This window comes from Poecilia mexicana, unplaced genomic scaffold (genome assembly GCF_051168715.1).
Source record: "Poecilia mexicana isolate PSO_F unplaced genomic scaffold, ASM5116871v1 scaffold_16, whole genome shotgun sequence".
Classification (NCBI taxonomy): domain Eukaryota; kingdom Metazoa; phylum Chordata; class Actinopteri; order Cyprinodontiformes; family Poeciliidae; genus Poecilia; species Poecilia mexicana.
In genome coordinates, this window is record NW_028263385.1 from 8,547,873 (window position 1) to 8,567,251 (window position 19,379).

The 19,379-nt window shown below is 36.9% G+C and overlaps 1 protein-coding gene and 1 long non-coding RNA gene across 3 annotated transcripts; one reads left to right on the forward strand and one right to left on the reverse strand.

Moving 5' to 3' along the window:
* The first annotated feature begins 228 nt into the window (after positions 1–228).
* On the forward strand, positions 229–912 carry LOC148154972 (uncharacterized). Of its 2 annotated transcripts, none has more exons than XR_015765719.1 (4): positions 229–293; positions 371–414; positions 606–704; positions 785–912. It is a non-coding gene; the product is annotated as an uncharacterized LOC148154972 (long non-coding RNA). The 2 variants fall into 2 exon arrangements; XR_015765718.1 differs by having other exon boundaries at positions 239–293; positions 368–414.
* A 13-nt stretch (positions 913–925) lies between these two features.
* On the reverse strand, positions 926–19,297 carry mtf1 (metal-regulatory transcription factor 1). The gene is made up of 11 exons (XM_014971878.2): positions 18,507–19,297; positions 14,286–14,812; positions 11,800–12,038; positions 10,850–10,981; positions 10,539–10,612; positions 9,948–10,081; positions 8,254–8,331; positions 7,352–7,454; positions 6,629–7,260; positions 5,459–5,528; positions 926–4,699 (listed from the first exon to the last, which is right to left on the reverse strand). The coding sequence occupies exons 2-11, from the start codon at positions 14,751–14,753 to the stop codon at positions 4,224–4,226; spliced, it is 2,406 nt and encodes an 801-aa protein (XP_014827364.2). The 5' UTR covers positions 14,754–14,812; positions 18,507–19,297; the 3' UTR covers positions 926–4,223.
* Between the last annotated feature and the right edge of the window lie 82 nt (positions 19,298–19,379).

Consider the following 19,379-nt stretch of genomic DNA (forward strand, 5'->3'; position numbering starts at 1 on the left):
GTCAGTAATTTATGAAATGCAATTACTTAAATGTATTATTAAGTAATATTTCTAGGAAACAAATACTTATATTAACTATATACATTGCATTTATTATTATTATTATTATTATTTAAAAAGATTTTTTGACTCTATTGGCCTTTATTTGACAGTTATTGGATTGTTGCACGTTTAGGCATTACGTCATCACGCGGTAGACCAATTAGGAAAATGTAAAGCACCTGTAACTGCTTTAATAAATACCGACAGACTGGGCCAGTGAATTATATGTACGGCCATGGCTTCGGGCACAGGTAAAATCAGTTTTCTTCGACAACCAAAATTAAAAACAGTAAGTAGTTTGTCATCGTAATTATGTTTACGTTAGCAGGCGTCTTAGAGGATGGTGCTGATATCCTGGACTTGGTGCACCAGGTCAGTTCCAACATTAAGAGATGTTTGTCCAAACAGTTTCAGCAGTACAGGTGAAAGTAAATAAATGGCTGTAACTTTAAAACGACAGTACTGGAGTCCAAGTGTTTAATTATAATTAAAGCTTGCAGGTGCTTTAAAACCCCAAATAATGCTTTTCATGCCTACAAACAAAATCTATCTCAATGCTGCAGGAAGTCGGTGAAATTTCTACCAGGATGGCTGCCCTGACGGACAAAATAAGTATGTGTAACGCTGTCTTGGATGACTTGAAAGCACTGAAGGTCTTAGTGGTGAGTATTTTTATTTATTTATTTTTCTTGCCCCCAAATCCTTTCTTGCATAACGTCTACTAATGCTGCTTTTTCTGCAGGACAAATCTCTACCGGATGTATACTTAAAGTCGCAGCCAGAACCTGCAGAGCCACTCCCCAAAACGTCCCCATGAAATGTAACTGAATAAAAGCTGTCAATCCTGTTAAGTGGCAAGCAAAAGTCAAAGGACACTGAATGCTTAATGTGACATGAATAAGGTTTTATTAGTACTATATTGCTCTCAAGTCATAGGTATTTATCACTTTGTACGAAACAAGCAAAAGCAAACATTTTCACATTATACATTCTTTAAAAAATACATATCCGTAAGTTCTCTCTTTGGGTGTACGACATTCCTTTGGAAGCATATGGTTTCCTATGTTAAACTGGTCATTTGTGGGGGAACAGTGAAACATTTTACATCAAGCATTCTGCTTCCAAATGTCAACATATAAACTAATTTCTCATGTAGATGTTAAACAAACCTGGGCTGTGAAACTATCGCTAATGTAAATATTGGCAGCAGTAAGCTTTAGTTTTTAGGATAAAAGCTGACAAATTATGTAGTTGAAAGGATATGTTGACAAAATTCAACACCAAGGACTGAAGAGAAAGCTGTATGTTTGACTAATTCTTAAAACAGAATTCTTCTCTGAAGACCTCTTAAAATAAATCAATTTATTTAATAAATCAAAGACAGCTGCAAAATATATGGGCACCGTACCTGAAAGACACTCTAAAGTCCATATTGACACTCTTCATTTTAATATGCACAAGTCTGCAGAAAACTCACTTTTTGCCTAAGAACTGTATATGCAAATCATGTAGAAGGCAAAAAAAAGTCTTGAGTCAGTATTTAAATTCCAATGCCACCTTAAATTGCATAGTTTTGTACTGTAAATTGACAGTACATGTAAAAATGAAAGTAATGGGTGCTTGGCTTTCTTGCAGTAGTTTTAGTGTCTAACTCAGGATTTTTTCAGACATTTTCAAATACAGGGAGTGATTTCAAGCACTATGAGTGGGATTCTGAACACTGCAGTACAATATTAAAAATTGTAAGCCACACATTATTTGTATATTGCTTTAAAATGGTTTACTTCTGTTCAGGCTTTAAAGAAGTGGTTAGCATGCTGGGGAAAAATGTTGTTTTGGGTTTGAGCCAACTACACTTAATATGCTTAAGGTAGAATACAAGTTGCAGATTCTTACTCAGCGCTCGACTAAAGTATAGTTTGTGAAAGTAGGCACCTTTTAATGAGCCGATACGAGGGGAAAAAGTAATTTTGAAAGCCAAAACATTTTCATTTTTAAAATTTGCTTCCAAAGAGCTTTGAGCCAATACAGCTTCTTTACACACCTGTTATAATTTAACAATTTTGACAACTATGTTGGATCTGTGATTTAATTTTCAAGCAGTTCTGATCACCAAAATGATTAGGCACTAGGACCAGCTTGAAAACAATGAAAAGGTAACTTTTGAAAAACTTTTGCTTGAATCCTTAAACAAGGTTACAAGAATGTGTTCTGCTTTTATCAAAATACAAAGAAGGGGTGGCTTAACTTTTTCAGTACTACATTTAAATTTTAACTGAGCCCAGCATTGAGTTTACTGACTCAAGACAACATATCCTGATTACTGTGCCTCTCAAAGATGCTCTTAATTGATGTGAAATGGCCAAAAACGGCCAGATTTTCAAATTTTAACTATGACCATGAAATAAGTCAGCTTTCTGTTCCATCATATAGCAATTAATTACATTCTTCCAAACATCCGTTCTGGAAAAAAAAAAAAAAACTAGACGTGACGAAACTTTTACTGTTTTGGCCAAAGTGATCCATGTAAGAGATGAAAATCAATATTTTGACATGTGAAGGAGAGATGATCAAGGCAAAGAGGCTTGTAGAATGGTTTGTTAGGCCAAGGAGCTTCCATATCAAAACCTGCTAGAAATAATGCCTTAGTTCTGTCTTCATTGCATTGTGTCCCAAGTGAAACGATACTTATTAAATTATACTTTACCAACAGGCTATAAGTTAAATCTTTTTGATACAAATGGTGACTGTACAGAAGCCCAGTTGGTCATAGAACAATTCAACTAAACACAGCAAAAACTCAAAACTGCTCTAAATAAATGTAATTGGGGTGGGGAATGTAAAGATGCAGGATAGATTAGGTTCAAACTCTGAGCTCAAAATTCTATACAAAAATACAAATCCTGAAATCTACAAGGTTCTCAAAGATGCTTACACTAAAAGGTACTCTATCTACAGTCTCCAGACACCAGCTTTTAAATGCTACTTTACAGCAGTTGTATACAAAAAAAGTCTGTAGTGGTGTCGCCTCTCAGCTAGCAAGCTGCGAAATTATTCTTTTTACAAGAAAGTGTGCAAAAAACAGGGAAGAGTGCAGCAAAACATAGGGCCACTGCAAGTGTGAGTCTTCTGGGAAAAAGAAACACGTCTAACGAACTCAGGGAACAGGGATCAGTTATGACTTGATGCATCCCTGAGAGGGTCACGACCCTGAAAACATGGGATGGTGACAGTAGTTGCAAACTTAAGTGTGGTCATATCTTGGAGATCCTTGACAACAGTTTGCTTTACTGTGCATTAAACTAGAGGTCAATCTTTTCACAAACTTGCTTTCAGCAAAACTCGTGAAGCATGTCAGTAACCAAATGAGGAAAAAAAATAAAATGAAATTCAACTTAAAAGCACACCTGATTGAAATAAATTAGATTAATTTCCTACTCTAATAAAGTAGAATTTTACCTGTATAATAAAAGAATCAAGCATTTAAATAAATTAACATACAAAAAGTTAAGTTAGTTTAAGTTAGAGGCAACTTACCAATTGACTTAATGCCATTTAAAGAAAGGCAGAGCTAATCATAGGTTCTTCTCAATTAGTAATCACATTTTTCTGATTACATAAATGTTCCAATGAGAATACTAAGGAAACCACTTCATACGAGCTAAATGATGCTTTAAATCAAACATGATTAAAATAAGAGCAAATTCCTCCAATATACAGTGCATTCTGGTCAGTTGCATACCAGTTTGAAGCATTTGATAGGGCCTACGGTACAGTACGAAGATATACAGATATTTTTTTTCCTTTCTGCTCAGTTACACAACCTTTTTATATTATCAGTGCTTTGACAACATTTCATCAGTTCATGAGTAGATATCAATAGGATTAATATATACAGGCAATGTTTCCCACAAAGGATCAACTGCTTCTTGTCAGAATTGATTTGCCTAAAGGCTGCTAAATCTCTGTGAGCAAACTAACTGCAACTACTGCAGAAATCGAAAACGTACTCCTAGTTTGTACAGGTTTGTATATATGCCACACAGTGCCATACAGAACAGAATGCACTGCACAGACAGAGGGGTTGTACATGCACAAACTATACAGGGCGAAGGATGAGGCATCTGTTTGAAGAATTATTGGAGCTGTGGGTGGAAAAGTAAAACGCGGTGGAAATTCTCTTAGGGACCGCTGTCAGTGGTCATGCTGAAGTCATCCGCAACCAGCAGCAGAGCTTCGATGTTGGCGGCTGTCTCGGGACTCTGCATGGACAGGAAGTCTGAGACGTCCATATTGGCTAGCCCGTCTGATGTGGGTGGGTGGGTGGCAGTGTTGCTCGCTATCGGGGAGAAACTCTGAGCTGCAGTGGAGGAAGAGGAAGAGGAGGGGGCTTCTGGTCTTGGCTCACCCACCTTGGAGGAAGACTTGGGGAGGCAGCAAGACGAAGATGAAGTGGTTGAGTGTGGTGGAGGCTCAGATGACAGCTGGGGAGTGGGCTCTACAGTTTGCTGCTGTGAAGGGGCTGAAATGATGGAGGAGGCACTCTTTGCGGTCTTGTCTTTCACAGAGTCCCTGCAGGCACACTGGCACTGGCAGGACTCCTCCTGTTTGATGATGATGACAGGCAGGCTGAGGCCAATCTGCTGGACAGAGTTACCTGAAAAAGAAACGGCTCCAACTCAGGCTGCTAATATAAGCAAATGATTTACAAACTCGGTACTTTAGAGTATCATTGAAAAGTTCATTTTGGTAACTCGATTAAAAAGTAAAACTCTAAATCAGCCTTTTTAATTTGCTATCTTACTGTCACCAATTTATAGAACTCAAAACAAAACTACATAAAATGAGCCCACATAAACCACATTTCTATTATTAAAAGCTATTGCGACAGCATCTTGGTGGCCCACAGAATCAATACGTTGACTGACTATTGATTCCCTGTTGGTATAAGTATTGATTCACTCCTAACATGATAGGATTGATACATAAATTCCAGATTCCCTCTTGAAATATTTTTATATTTGAATTGTAGTTTTTCAACTCTATCATAGAAAAGATGTTGGTTAAAATTTTTGTACTTCATTTAGAAAACAATGCACACAAATGTGTTTTGTTTTTATATCCGTTTGTCATATATACATGTTATTAAAGTGATTTGTGGACACCTGTAAACTTTGTCTAAATTCAGTTCTAGGTTTTAACAAAATAATCCAAAAGAAAAAACAGAAAATGCCTCAAGGTCAGAAGTTTTATCTGTAAATAGTAAGTATCAATATTTGTATAACAGCAATACTGACCCTGTTTTTACTTAGTATCAGATTGATACATTCGCTACTGGATCACAAAACACATTCTTGATTTAATATTATTTTTTAGCAGATGCCCCAAAATATACAGAACACGTAAAAAGGCTTACCAGCATTTCCTCCAACCGGTATGGCTGTAGTAAAGAAGACCTTTTCCACTTTTGGAGCTCCTTGGTGAGACTGTAAACAAACATCAAAACAGGGCTTTGCTCCTTTGATTTAGACAATTTTGGTGCTGAACTAAAGGACTGTAGAAAGTATGGCTGATAAATAAATGTATTTTATAGATAAATGACATTTTTGGTTTTTCAAGATTAAATTTTTGGAAAATTTTGACTTTTTTTCATCATGCACTCTTTGTGTTTCTATCTTTCAGAGTGATGCTAACATACACAGGGCTGTAATCTTGTTTAAAAAGTGAGTTTTACAGCTTTTATTTATTTGAATTCAGGTCAACTCTATGACATATTATTAGGGCCAGGCTAAGATTTATTTATCTATTTTTTAATTATGAGAGTAAAGTCATATTACAAGAATAGGATCATGGGAGTATAAGGTTGTAATATTAGGGGAATAAGACAGCAATTTTATGAGAACTTCGTCACAAAAACATAAAACATTAAAATGAAGAATGTTGAGCAACTTGTAAAGTTAGAATTTGGCATTGGTTGTAAATATGTGTTATTAAATTTTAACACATCAGTATCAAATTATTACCAGCAGGAGAACTTTGAAACAATTGTGCAAACAACTGAGTCTATTTTGAAGAAAAAAAAAACACATGATCTAGGCTAGATCTCAGTAACTATAAGCTTTATTCTGCTTTAAAATGACTTTTTCTTGTAAGTTTAAGACTTCTGCTAAAAATTCACTTGTTCTGTTAATTATATAACTATATCTTCATAATAAACAATTACACAAAAAAGTTGTATCCTGGCCCTAATACTCTGTCGTACAACTTTCAGAGGCAATGATAAAAGCCACTTTTTGAAAATATTTTCTGTCATTTGTAATTTCTCTATATGGTAAGAAAGCGATTAAAAAGAAAATTTAATCAAAAATCTGGTCTGGTATAAAAAAAAAAGAAAACAGATTTTATTTTTAATCCATATCACCCAGCCCTAGTAGGAGGTAAATGAGTGTCATAATAAAAATCCCCAAAGACTTAGAGATGCTGAGCAGGCAACGTCTCTGTGGAAGCTAATCCTCAATGACTGCTACATTACTCTCATAAAAAAGTGACATTTGTTATGTTAACTCCGGGTGTGTGCAGTACTCACTGCTTGCTCAGGGTTCTGCTGACTGTTTGCAGCGCTGCTCAGGATCCACTGGAGGTTCTGGTCGGACATGACGATGCTGGGCTGGAGCACGTTTGGGGTCGACGCTATGGTGATGGTGGCAGGAGTCGTAGCCTTGCCGGGGCCGGTGTTGGTGACAGTGCTGTTGGCCAAAGGCACGGGTTGAGGTGCAGCTGAAAGCCCATCAGCTGTGGTGGCTGCAGAAGCTGGAGCTGCGGAGGTCAGAGGGGGAGCAGAGATGGGCTGCGGTAGAGGAGAAGTCTGAGTAGCACTTTCCGACTGGAGGAATGTAGGTGGCAGTGCTACATAGTGTTGAGAGGTGACATGGTTTGGCGCTTGGACAGGAGCCGGAGGCACATCTGAAATCTGCTGAGCCCCACCTAGCTGCATGAAAGGGGGGTTCTGTGTGGAGCTGACGCTGGCAGTCACAGGGACAGGAGTGTGTGGCTGAGGGGAGGAGTTCTGAATATGTTGGGAAGAGGCCTCCAGGACAGCAGCGTTGTTGGAGCAGGATGATGAGGAGGTAGGATTGACAGAGAATGAGATTACAGACGAAACATCAGCCACGCCTGGTTGGGTAGAGGTCTCTATGCAGAAGGTTTCACATAAATTCTCTAAGGAAGAAAAAGAAACAAAAAAAAAACTCAGACATGACATCTATGTTTGTTACCCTTTAAACACACGTTTTTGATTCTGAGATCTTACTGGTGGGATGTGGGTCATCTTGGCTGATGCTATTTTCAGGACTCTGGAACATGAGTTCAAAGATTTTTATAGGAGTCGCGTTGTTGAGGTCCAGGTTTTGAGCCTGTAAAACAGATCCAGAAGCATCTCATCAAATTAGAAGATCATTCAAAAGTGTTTTTTTTTTCTCATAGAAGTCAAATAATAATAATGAAAAAAATCACTCTTACAGTCATCACACAGAGTGACATATTAGAAGTCTTCATTCTTACTCATTGTAATATTTATCATTTACAGCTAATGAAAACCCAATATTTGGTTTCCCAGAAAATTTGAAGATTTTAAGAGCAATAAACTCCATTGAAATAAAAATGTAATTTTCATCAAAGGTATGTCTATGTTCTGTACAGTGTATGATTTAAATACTTAACATCAGACCTTGACATCTAAATGAAACTAAATTTACTTTCATCTGAACAGAAGACTTTGGACCACTCAGCATCAATAATTTGTCAGCATAAGATGCTGACGGTGTCTCTGGTTCAGGAGCAAACAAACGTAGCTCTGAGAAGAGACAGCTTCTTTAGCAATGACCTTTTTATTGAATTGAATATTATAAGTAATATTCAAATTACTTAAACTGAATTTTTAGATTTATTTACCTCTAAACTAAATTAAAAAATAAATAAATAAATAAATAAATAAAAGTTTATAATTCAAATACTGAAATAAAACCATTCTAGTTCGAGATGCACATGCATGTAAATATAATATCAATAAATAAATTGGTAATTAATAGGAGAAAATTTAAGGTATCTAATTACCTCACTCTTAATACAACCACTAATTTGTGATTATCTTGACAGATCCTCCACATTAATCCAAACTGCATTCAACAAAGATGAGACAACAGTTCCACTTACGTTATTGATGTTCTCTCGTAACTCTGAGTCAGTAGAGATGAGACTCAAGTCACTGAGGCACAGCGAGTGATTTGCATCCTACAATTATGGGTCAATGAAAAGATAAAATCAGTTTTAAACCTTATACTCCTTTACATGATAATGTCAAAATTTACATTTCACATCAGAAAACATTTTTTGAGAGACAAAAACTCAATTAGAATGGTGTTGCAATTAGGGCTGTTGTAAACGAATATTTTAGTAATCGAGTAATCTATCGATTATTCTTACGATTAATCGAGTAATCGGATAAAAAAAAAATATAAAATGAAATATTGGTAAATCTGGCATAATACCGGTCGGTGTTACTATCAGATATCAATATCAGTCCAATTTTTCATATTTGAGCATCCCTAACAGTTGCTTTTTTGTAGTTTAGAAAACTAACCTGTAACAATAATAGCTCACTTTCTAAGTTAACCAGAAGAAAAGTTATAGAAAAATCTGAAATTATATTGAATTTAATAACAAAGAGGCAGGCTCACAAATATGCTTATAAAAAATGTCTACAATCCAGCTTTTAGTTTATGTATTCATCTTCAGTGAGTTTAATAGATTAATTAAACTCACCTTGCCACCTAACCTGTCACGCTTTGGGTTTGAAAATACGGGAAATGCCGCCTGGAGTGGGAGGAGAGGGCGAATGAACGAACGTAAGATGGGGTGGAGGGGAGGAAATAGACCAGCGGACTGACGAACCGTTAGACCGGGGGACGAACACGGGGGGAAGCAATACGGGATATTTACGACACCTTCACTGGTCACACTCAGAAACTCATCTACCAGCCATGTCCGATGCACTCCGCCACCCGTTTCTTCAGACCGGGATATGAAATTTATTGTGCGGTTCGTCGGTAAAGCTACATTTACACGGTAAGCATCAGCTACTCAGCCGCCCGCCCTGTTCAGTCTATCCGCTCACCTCAGCGCTCTTCCCGCCGTTCGCTTTCAACCAGCAGCCCCGGAGGAGAAATGCTGCCGTACTCCAGGCATCCCCCCAGTCATTTTAAGGATGCTTATTGGTTCCCCAAAAACGATAAAAAGTCGGGCATTATCAATCAATCAATAAAATCCCCACGGGCCAATCTTGAAGATTGGACTTTATGCCGCTGAGACTTAGCTTTTGTCAACAACTCAGAGGCGGAAGTGAGAGCTCCGCGCAACGCAAATTAAGTCCCAGCCGGAACACGGTGCGCTAACTAATAAAACATAAATTAACGAAGCTTCGAGGCAGGTAAATTTTCCTCGAGGAATTTTAGTAATCGAGGTACTCGAATCATTCGAGGAATCGTTTCAGCCCTAGTTGCAATTACAGTGGGACTTTTAAGTACGATGCATCATTCATAAATCTGGGTGTTCTTGTTCACTCCTTTTCTTTTTTCAAAATCAGCCACGGCCTCGACAAGATTATTTTCCCTCTGCTATAAGAAAAAATTTATGATTCAAAAAAAGGTTTTATTTAACCCCTAAAATACTTCCCATTAAGTAATAAAGCTTCACTTGCGAAGTAATATATGAAAAATAAATTAACTCCATATTCACAGCTCATAAACACACACACATCATTTCAAACACAGCTAGATTCACACTTTGCCTGCACAACAAACTGCAAACAAGTGTTTCATATTCCAAGATGCTGCCGTGGAATGACTCACTTCAGAGTGTGGGCGAGTGAGGGTGACAGTGAACGGCTGTCCTTTGTCGTGGCCCCGGATGTGACTCTTCAGACTGTACTGAGTGCTAAACGTCTTTTCACAGCCGTCACTGGGACAGTTGAAAGGCTTCTCGCCTAAAAAGAAAAACGTTTGAACAAGATAAAGGGTCTAATTATGTGCTCAGTAGGTTGTGAAGAACACACAGTGCCTTGCAACATAATCCCTATGCTTTAAACCTCTTTTTTCATTTATTCCATTGCAGATCTGACTGAAAATTTAAGGTTTTAGGTGAAACCTCTAACAGTTTCTTTTCTTTTTTCCAGGATTGTCCTTTATTTAGTTCCAGTTGTCTTCCTGTTGTCTTGAACAACTTCCCTGTCTCTGCTATTTAAAACAATTTCCATAATATAATGATGGTACCACCATGTTTCACTGTGGGAATGATGTGTTCAGGTTTATATATAGGTTTGTATTCCACCACTGGACTGTCTTGTCTTGTTACATTTACAATTATAGTTTACTCTTTCAGCTTCCACTTGATGGAGACATTGGAGCTTCCTGAGACGTACATAGTTTGGAAAAAATACATACCTGTGTGTGTTCGTACGTGTGTTTTGAGATGATGACTTGCAGCAAAGGCTTTCCCACATCCATCATGATCACACCTGTAAGGAATAACAGGAAATGACTCAGCACCTTACAATAAACCATTGATTATTCATCCAGAATCGACCCAAGCCCATGCTGCCCATGTGTCAACATCAAAAACATTCATTAAAAATAGTTTGTGAACACCAGCAAACAGTGATGCATCCCATCTCCACTGCCTTTGGATGTCTTTTAAAGCTTCAGTTCCCAAAGTTGTAGAGAGAAAAGAAATAAAACTGTGAAATAAAACTCACCGAAATGGCTTCTCCCCAGTGTGAGTGCGAATGTGCTTCCTCAGGTCACTGAGTGTGGTAAAGTACTTTGTGCATCCCTCCGATTCACAGTTGAATGTCTTGCCTGTGTGAAGTCTCTGGTGAGCTTTTAGCCTGCGAAAACAATCAAGTTTGCTTTAATACCTCTTTAATGGCAGAACTAGAGAAAATAAACTAGGCAAAAAAAAAAAAAAAAAAAAAACGAGTTTTTTTTTTTGCATTTGTTTTTTACCCAAAAACAGTTATTTTCACATATTTATTTTTATTTTTTTTTTTTTACAATAGTTCAAATTTGGCAAATAAGAAAAGCAACAGAGCAAAGTCCACACCGACTGACTGCAGTGACACAGCATCTGGGTGGCAAAAAGAGAAGACAGAGGAAATGAATGTTGTTAAGGAGAGAATCCATCCGAGTGTTGCATTCGATGGCTCCCTGGGGTAACAGCCTCTGACACATAAGAGATGCTGACGACACATTGGCATCAAGAACAAGGCATTTATGCTACAGCATCTGGAGGAGCCAGGCGGCTGTGGTGTGGGCTGAGATGTACAGCTCCAACTATTGGAATACTGTGAAAAATAGTTCTTTATTGTTTTCCAATCATTTCAGAAACTCACATTTTACATAGTCATTACACAGTTCAAGGGGTGTGACTATTTTTCCAAGACACTGCAGACACATTTAACCTATGATACATTTATTAAATCTTGGATATCATATCACATTTCTCAAACCTTTGCATTTATTTAAAAGGAAATAAAAAGAAACGTATGTAATTCCGGATTAGGGATGTATACAAAAACATAGTGCAGTTATTCTTACACGATGACTGGGTTGGCCTTTAATGTGACTGAAGGTAATTAGTTGCAAACAAAAAAGCCCTGAACAAACAGAACTAAACTTGTCGCCATAAAGACGGGTGGAAGCTCACCTGTATAACGTGTTGAAGGCCTTTTCACAGCCCTGCACGTCACACTCGAAAGGTTTCTCCTTCGTGTGAACGCGGACGTGGATTTTGAGACTGTAAGAGGTGAGAAAGGCCTTTCCGCAGCCCTGCTGATTGCACACAAACGTGTACTCGCCCCGGTGTGTTTTCTGGTGTGTCCGCAGGTTTCCTGCTGTGCTGTAGGTCCGAGTGCAGCCTTCAAATGTGCACTGATAGCGTTTTACCTGAAGCAAAAAAAAAGAGGGGAAAAAAAGGCACAATATTTAAGTCTACTGAAATAATTGCCCAAAAAAAAGAGTCTGTAACTCAGTTTTAAACTTCACTGAACAAAAAAAACAAAGAAAGAAAAAGAAAAAAAAAACTGTAAACAGTTTGTTGACTCAGCTCAAAAATACCAGACCATGATATAGGAAGTGACAATCTGTGACAGTGCGACCTTTCAGAGGGGACTTGAGCTGAATGATTCAGCCACATGTCAGTGTTCAAAGTGGATAAGCGGAAAAGACAGCAAAGATGACTAACTTCCCATGCAACGCATCCATTCAATATTGTTTCACAGCACCAATGTCCAGTGCAGCGCGGCAGTCTCATACAACTACCCCAGGGCCGCGTGAATAATAGCTCTCTATTCACCGTTCAGAAAAACAAAACTACCGTGTTGTGAACACAAAGCCAGGAGAAGAACGTTTACAGATGGCCTCCCTGACAGAAAACTGACATCATCTGGTTTTATTTTTGCTCTCAATCTTATTTAAAGAGACAAAAGGTAACTACAGAACAATTACCACAAAAGCAGGACAAGAGAGGTTACTAAATGTGTAATGTGTCAAGCGAGAAACTCACAATGCAGAGGCAACTTGTCCAGAACACAGATAGTAAAAAGAAAATACAGCGTTTGTTAGTTCTGAGGTTATAAAGTTAAATAATCAGGCAGATAAACTGATTTATAATATTGTTTCAATCTAGCCATATTAAGGCTTCAACTAAAGATTATTTTACTAATTGATTACTCAGACGATTACTTAGAAAAAGAAAAAGAAAAAGGCACACTGTCCAGATTTTTCATGGAATCGTTTAAGCCTTTTTATACAATATTAGAAGTACATTAAAAATACAAAAACAATTTCCTTTTTAAATAAGAAAATAAACATTTTGTTGCCTAAAATGCAATAACAGCATTCCTTCGTCAGTGTATCAAAAGATCTGCAGCTAAAAAAATATACATGTAGCATCAACATGTGAAAAGCTCAGCCTTTCTCGTCAACTTAACATCAACACAGTGTAAGACTGATCTGTTGATTATTTATTAAGCAATTAATAAATGGACAGCAAAAAGGCAATTTCTATTTAAGAGAATCTGAACAAGGTGAAGTTAAAACTAAGCCACTTGAAGACTTCAGGGTTTCTTATTTACTCTGTAAATCTGGGTATGAGTAAATCTGTAAATATGGGAAGAACATATTTACAAAGTTTTATTTATTTATTTTTTTTACCTTAAATGTAAAATGTATATATTTTTTTTCTACAGTTTGGCTCTTTGAGCTACACTCTTCATCTTCACATGATTCACTGAAAAGTTTTCTTGCTTCAAACTCCCCGATCTGTCTGTTGTGTTCCTTGGTTTTCACCACGCTGTTTATTCTCTAACAAACTTCTTAACTTAACAGTACATAAAACACAGGTGCAATAATTATTCATTTAGGCAATAGCTGAAAAAAATTGGTCACAATAAGACTAGAAATAACTGAGATTTCATATTCTACCTGCTTGGATGATTAATTGGTGAGACTACAATTAAGATCTCCTTAATTTTGTTTTCAACCAAATCCAGACCTAAAATGCACGGGGATCTTATCTGGACTTAATAAATACCTGAGAGGATGAGGACAGCGCACCTGCTTAAGCTATTGTTAGACAGAGTATTCCCACTACAAGCACTGCAGCTTGTAGTTGGTTAATTAGTCTTATATAATGTTTTTATGTCTCTGAGTCATTTCCTTTGAGATGCATGCCAAAACCATGGGGAGATTTACAGAGTAAATGAGCAACCAGGTTAGTTTCTGTCTTCCTGTCTGCTTCAAACCCTTCTTCGAGAAATTGCATTACAAACTCCAGGAGAACAAAAACAGCCTTGTACGTACTCATCCCACCTGCTATGTCATACATATAATAAAATTAAGTGGGAAACACTCCCAGCTCTCAACATGCTTTTTTTTTTTTGTTTGGAAGAGAATTAAACCTCTCAGAAAAATCTTTGAAGCTTTCTAGTTGAGCAATTAGCTGCAACTGCTGACAAATCTCATGCAAACAAAGAAAAACCATTACTTCAGCAAAAACCAACAAAAGCCACATCCTACTTTAACAATAATCGATGTTTGCCTACCCTAGCAAACATATCACACACTGGTTTGTCTGGAAACAACAGCGATACGTCCTTTACATTATAGAACATACATGTATTATCATCTTACCTCTCTCTGCTTGGTCTCTGGGCACTCGGAGTGCAAGGTGAGCGTGGCGCCCTCTATGTTGCGAGGCATCGGCGTGGAGCCTGGGTTTATGGTGAACTGGATCTGATCAGGAGAAATCGTGTGGTGCACATAACCCTGAGACATCCCGTCGGGGTCGGCCATGAAGGCCAGAGATCCCTCCTCCTCGTCCGCATCGCCCTCCCCTTCAGTTAAAAAGGTGACTCCGTCTTCATCGCCTCCACAGTGCCCCTCCTCTTCGCCTTCCTCGTCGAGGCGGATGGGGTCTCGCTCGATGAGCACGGTGGTGCGGTCGTAGACGCGCCCAGACGAGGATGACGGCTCAGCAATCAGGTCGTCGTCTTTGTCATAGTGGATCTTGTCGTCCTCTTCTTCGTCTTCCCGCTCCAGCTGGTCCACCTCCACCTCGAAGTACATTGGCGCCTCTGTTCGAGGGCCATTCTCGCTCATGGTCCCTGTCGCCTTACCTTCCTTTGCGAGAAGGACCGTACACTGGTTGAATGCGATACCTGAAAAATGAGAGATAATTACATTTGGTCTTGGTCTTGATTAGATGGTAAGTTACTTTAAGGAAAAGAAATAACTTAATTTCAAGTCTGCAGGTGGCATTGACCGAGTATGTTACTTGTGTGCCAATGTCTAGAAAATGCTCTATGTGTGCTATTTTAGGAATTTTCAATGAAAATGTAATGATACCAAGAACACATACAACAACATAGTCAGAGATGACTGTTCGTGTCTGATATGACTATCAAACAGTGTTTGATTTGCACAAAGATGAGTACAACTATTTAAAATCAGCCAAATAATGAAGAAAGTTGATACATAAACATAAGCATAAGTTAGTCCACAAAAGATTTGGTTTCTTTTAAAAATTGTAAATAAATAATAGAGTTTCATGACTTTCCTGTAAAATTTTGTTTGGAATACAAATGGAAGCTGAAAATCTTTTAATTTGACCACATAACATTCTCCATTCCATGTTAAAGAACCTTTAAAAGAAAATTACAAATATAATATTTATTCTGTCCAGGAAAAGCGTTTGATTATTTATTTAATGCTGCTAACCATTTCAATGACAATATATTAAAAAAATCATTGGAGATTTAGATGTTTTTTTGTGATTTTGCAGCCCAACAATTGATAGGTCTCAAGTTAAAATGAGGAGCAGAAATTACACAATAGTTTTGTCTCTTGCTTAAGTTTTGTATTTTTTGTTTTTAAACATAGAATATCTGAACCATATCTAATAAAATGTAGTTCAACTCATTAAAAATAAATAAATAAAAATTAGGGTGGACCTCATGTTTCAGGAAGATAATTCTTGTACTGAGAACATCCTTTGATACGAAATCTGTTCATCACATCCAGATTTGCAGAAACAATTCTTGCCAAGTCAACCTGCCAAGGTAAAGTCTCAACCTGAACAGATGAAGCATTTTTCACATCCAAGTTCACAGAAAGCACTGTTGTCATCTTACTGAACAAAGCCCCACAATATGTGTTCTGTCTAAGAAAGAGGATGCACTAAGGTAACTTTAAGGATGCTATCTAGTGTTCTGTCCTTCCTGTAGTCCTGTTCTGAAATATTGTTATAATATTTTGCACCATTTGTACAAAATACAATTAAATCCTATTGAAGGAGGAATTTGATCAAAATCTGGCAAAGAAAGATGGAAAAAAATCAACATATTCAAAATTGATATGAAAAAAATGTAATTTTATGGAAAAAAACGAACAAACAAACAAAAAAATAACAAATCCAAAAGAGCATTAACAGAACTTGAAATAACACCAGAATCATTAAAACCTGACATTTTTATTACTAAAAACAGTGACAGAGAACATTTGGCCTTGAAACAAAAATACATTTTCATCTTTACCATTGGAAATACTTGAAACCTGAAACAGTAAATATAAAAGCTGTTTTGGAGGAGACAGAGGAGCCAATAAAATAATTGCAATTCAAATAGCAGCAGGCAGAAGCTCGCTGGTGGAAACACTGGGCTGTGAAAAAGTTTGTGTCCTTGTAGATTTTTTTCTGCTTTAGTTTGTAGTCAAATGTTTTGGATTATATAGCAAACGTCTAAATCAGACATTTGCTATATGTCTGATTTAGATATTTGCCACAGCAGTTTAGATGGGGAAAAATAGCATTTTTAGGGCAAAAATAGGGCAAAATAGCCCTGTTTATGCCCTATTATAAAGGGCAAAAATATATCTCCCATTAACCTAGTAATTGTCTGTTTTTAAGTGTTTGCAATAACTGGCAATATATTAGAAATTGTAAATTTTGGCACACTCTTCCCTACAGAATTTCTTAATTAGGCCACATGGGACAATTTTTAAAACATGTTTAGCCAAAATAATATCATGCCACAGCAGTTTAGATCAATTTTGTCAAGATTCTTGACACACTTCTCCAAAATATTATTTTTACTGTCATTCTTAATTATATTTATTATTTTTTGAGCCATCCAGAAGTTAACTTGCAGCTGTGCCTCGGATTGTTGTTCAACAGCATCACAAAAAAAAAAATAAAAATAAAATAAAAAATGCTGGAGCTTAAGGACAGAATGTGATGGATAGAGATTCTCCATCTAGATTTCTGCTGAAAAGTAGAATTCATTCTTTCAATAAATGCAATTATACCACCACACATAGTGGACTATGCACAGCTAAAATGTTGCAGCCCAACTTTTTAGCCGCAGATTATAATGAATGGCATTTCAGTTAGTAGCATAAACAAAACAGCCAAAATGCAACTCTAAACAACTGAGCTTTTAGACTTGATTAAAGGAACTTGGAGTTCTGGCATTTTTTATTTTTTTTTCAGATTTCTAGAAGTTTGTTCCAGGTTACTGGAGCATAAAAACTGAATCCTGCTTTTCCGTGTCTGGTTCTGTTTTATTCAATAGTTTATAAACAAACTATAGTATTTTGAATTATTTTCTCTAAGCTACATTGAGTTTTAGACTCAATGTCAACAAGTTTAGACACCGAGCGTAAAACTTTTGATGTTCTCCGTTCTCCTAGTGTTAGTGAGAGCGTGAGCAGCAGTGCTGTAGATCAGCTGCAGCTTGTCTAATTTTTTAGGCAGTCCTGTGAAGACACTGTAGCTGTAATCAATTTACTAAAGATAAAAACATGCATGAGTTTCTCAAGATCTTATTGGGGCATTAGTCTTTTAATCCTAGAAGTTTTCTCCATTTGAGGTTGACTTTGTATATGGGTCAATCAAAGTTCAGGTCTGAGTCCATCACAACACCTAAATTTGGAGCTGATCTGTAGTTTCTAGCTGTGATACCCGAAGCTCTGTGCACTCTCTTGATATTGTTGTGTAATAATACAATTTCCTTTAAGAAATGAAACTTTGGAGAAACAGGAGAAATCTGTAAGGAGGCAAATGCATGTTTTCAACCACAGCATCTCTAGAGTGAGTTTAGTTGATTTTACAGAAACGTGTCAAAGTCTAGAACTTTCTAGAGCCAGTTGGGTAACAATTCAAACAGGCATTGGACACAACTAAAAATGATTTACAGCGTACTAAACCTCGTTACAATCCCCAAAATGCAATTACTTTGAAACTTCGTGTCTATGTCCTTTTCTAATGACAACCAGAATCAACTATTTTCGCAAGCAAACGACTAAAATGTTAGCTAAACATAAACATTTGGAAATCTCATCAGCAGGCACAACTGTTCAAAAGTTTGACAATGCAATTACCTTGATTTCTCCAAATGTCAGAACTAAGGTTGTTAGCCAAACACCGTTAGTTAGCAAACTCTATAAGTAGCTAAGACAAACCTGATATTTCAATTTATTTACAATGTTCCTCCGTTTTATCACCCAATTTAGCACATTCGTGCCTTTTCCACGTTTAATAACTCCATTGTAAACAAACAAGATTCTAATTTTCTCGATAAATAGCGAGTTAAAATTAATTTAATAGATGCTAGTATGTTAGCATTGCGCAAGCTGTGTCAACTACATATTTCACATTAGACATAGATGTGCTAGGCAGCAACTCTTTAGCTCACGGCTAAGCTAAAGTATTAGCTAGCATCGCTAATGTCGACAGTTGACATCTCGTACCGACCGTGCTGTGCAGATAAATGGTTAAATTATGTTAAAACGACAAGACGACATACCAATGGCAAAGTTTAGCTGGCACAAGGAAATGACAACAACATACATATTTACCTTTCAAAACGTGAGCCCTGTCCGTAAGATCAGGATGGCAAGCACTTTCTTCCTATCTCCTCCCAACACGGGGATGCCAAACAACGTCACAGATCATAGCCATTTGTGATGAATTATGGGAAACTACATATATAACTCGATCATAAAATAATTTCCAAAGACAAAATAAAAAGTTATATCCTTCCCACACAGGACATGCCAACAGAAATTACCTTTCACTATTAATTTGGCAAAAAAAAAAAAAAAGCTATTTTATGTAAGTGCAACAAACCCCTGCAGTGTAGATTTTATTGAATCAAATCATCTTTACATGTCATACACAAAAATACTTTATTAATCGTAGGACATAAAAAGTAACTATGTTCTCCAGTGAGGTGTAGATGCTGATGGCTGTGGGCAGTAGGCATCTCCTGTAGCAGTCTGTATTGCAGCGGCTCCAGTGAAGACGGAAGAGACAGTTTGTGGGTTTTTTCATAAAATGTTTTTCTACTATTCATTTGACCCATAGATAATTATATTCTGTATATTACTCTGCAATTTATGCATATTCCCATTTATTAACTTCAATTTTTATAAAAGTACATTCACCATCTACACCATAATCAGTGTTTTTCCTTGTATGCCAAATGCTTATAGCCACACTGTGTTGTCAATCAAGTACCCAGCTTTTGGGTAGTTTGTGCGTGTTTTAAATTATTTTCAATGGCTGTAAAATTAGGTTGCTATGTTGTTAAAAATTAGGGGCATGCTTATTAACAATAATGTAAAGCTGAAAATGAATATTTATTTTTTTTAAGTTGCATGTATAATGTACTTATTTTCTAAGAGCATAAATAAAATGCAATGTAAAGTGAAAAATAAAAGCAGACCACA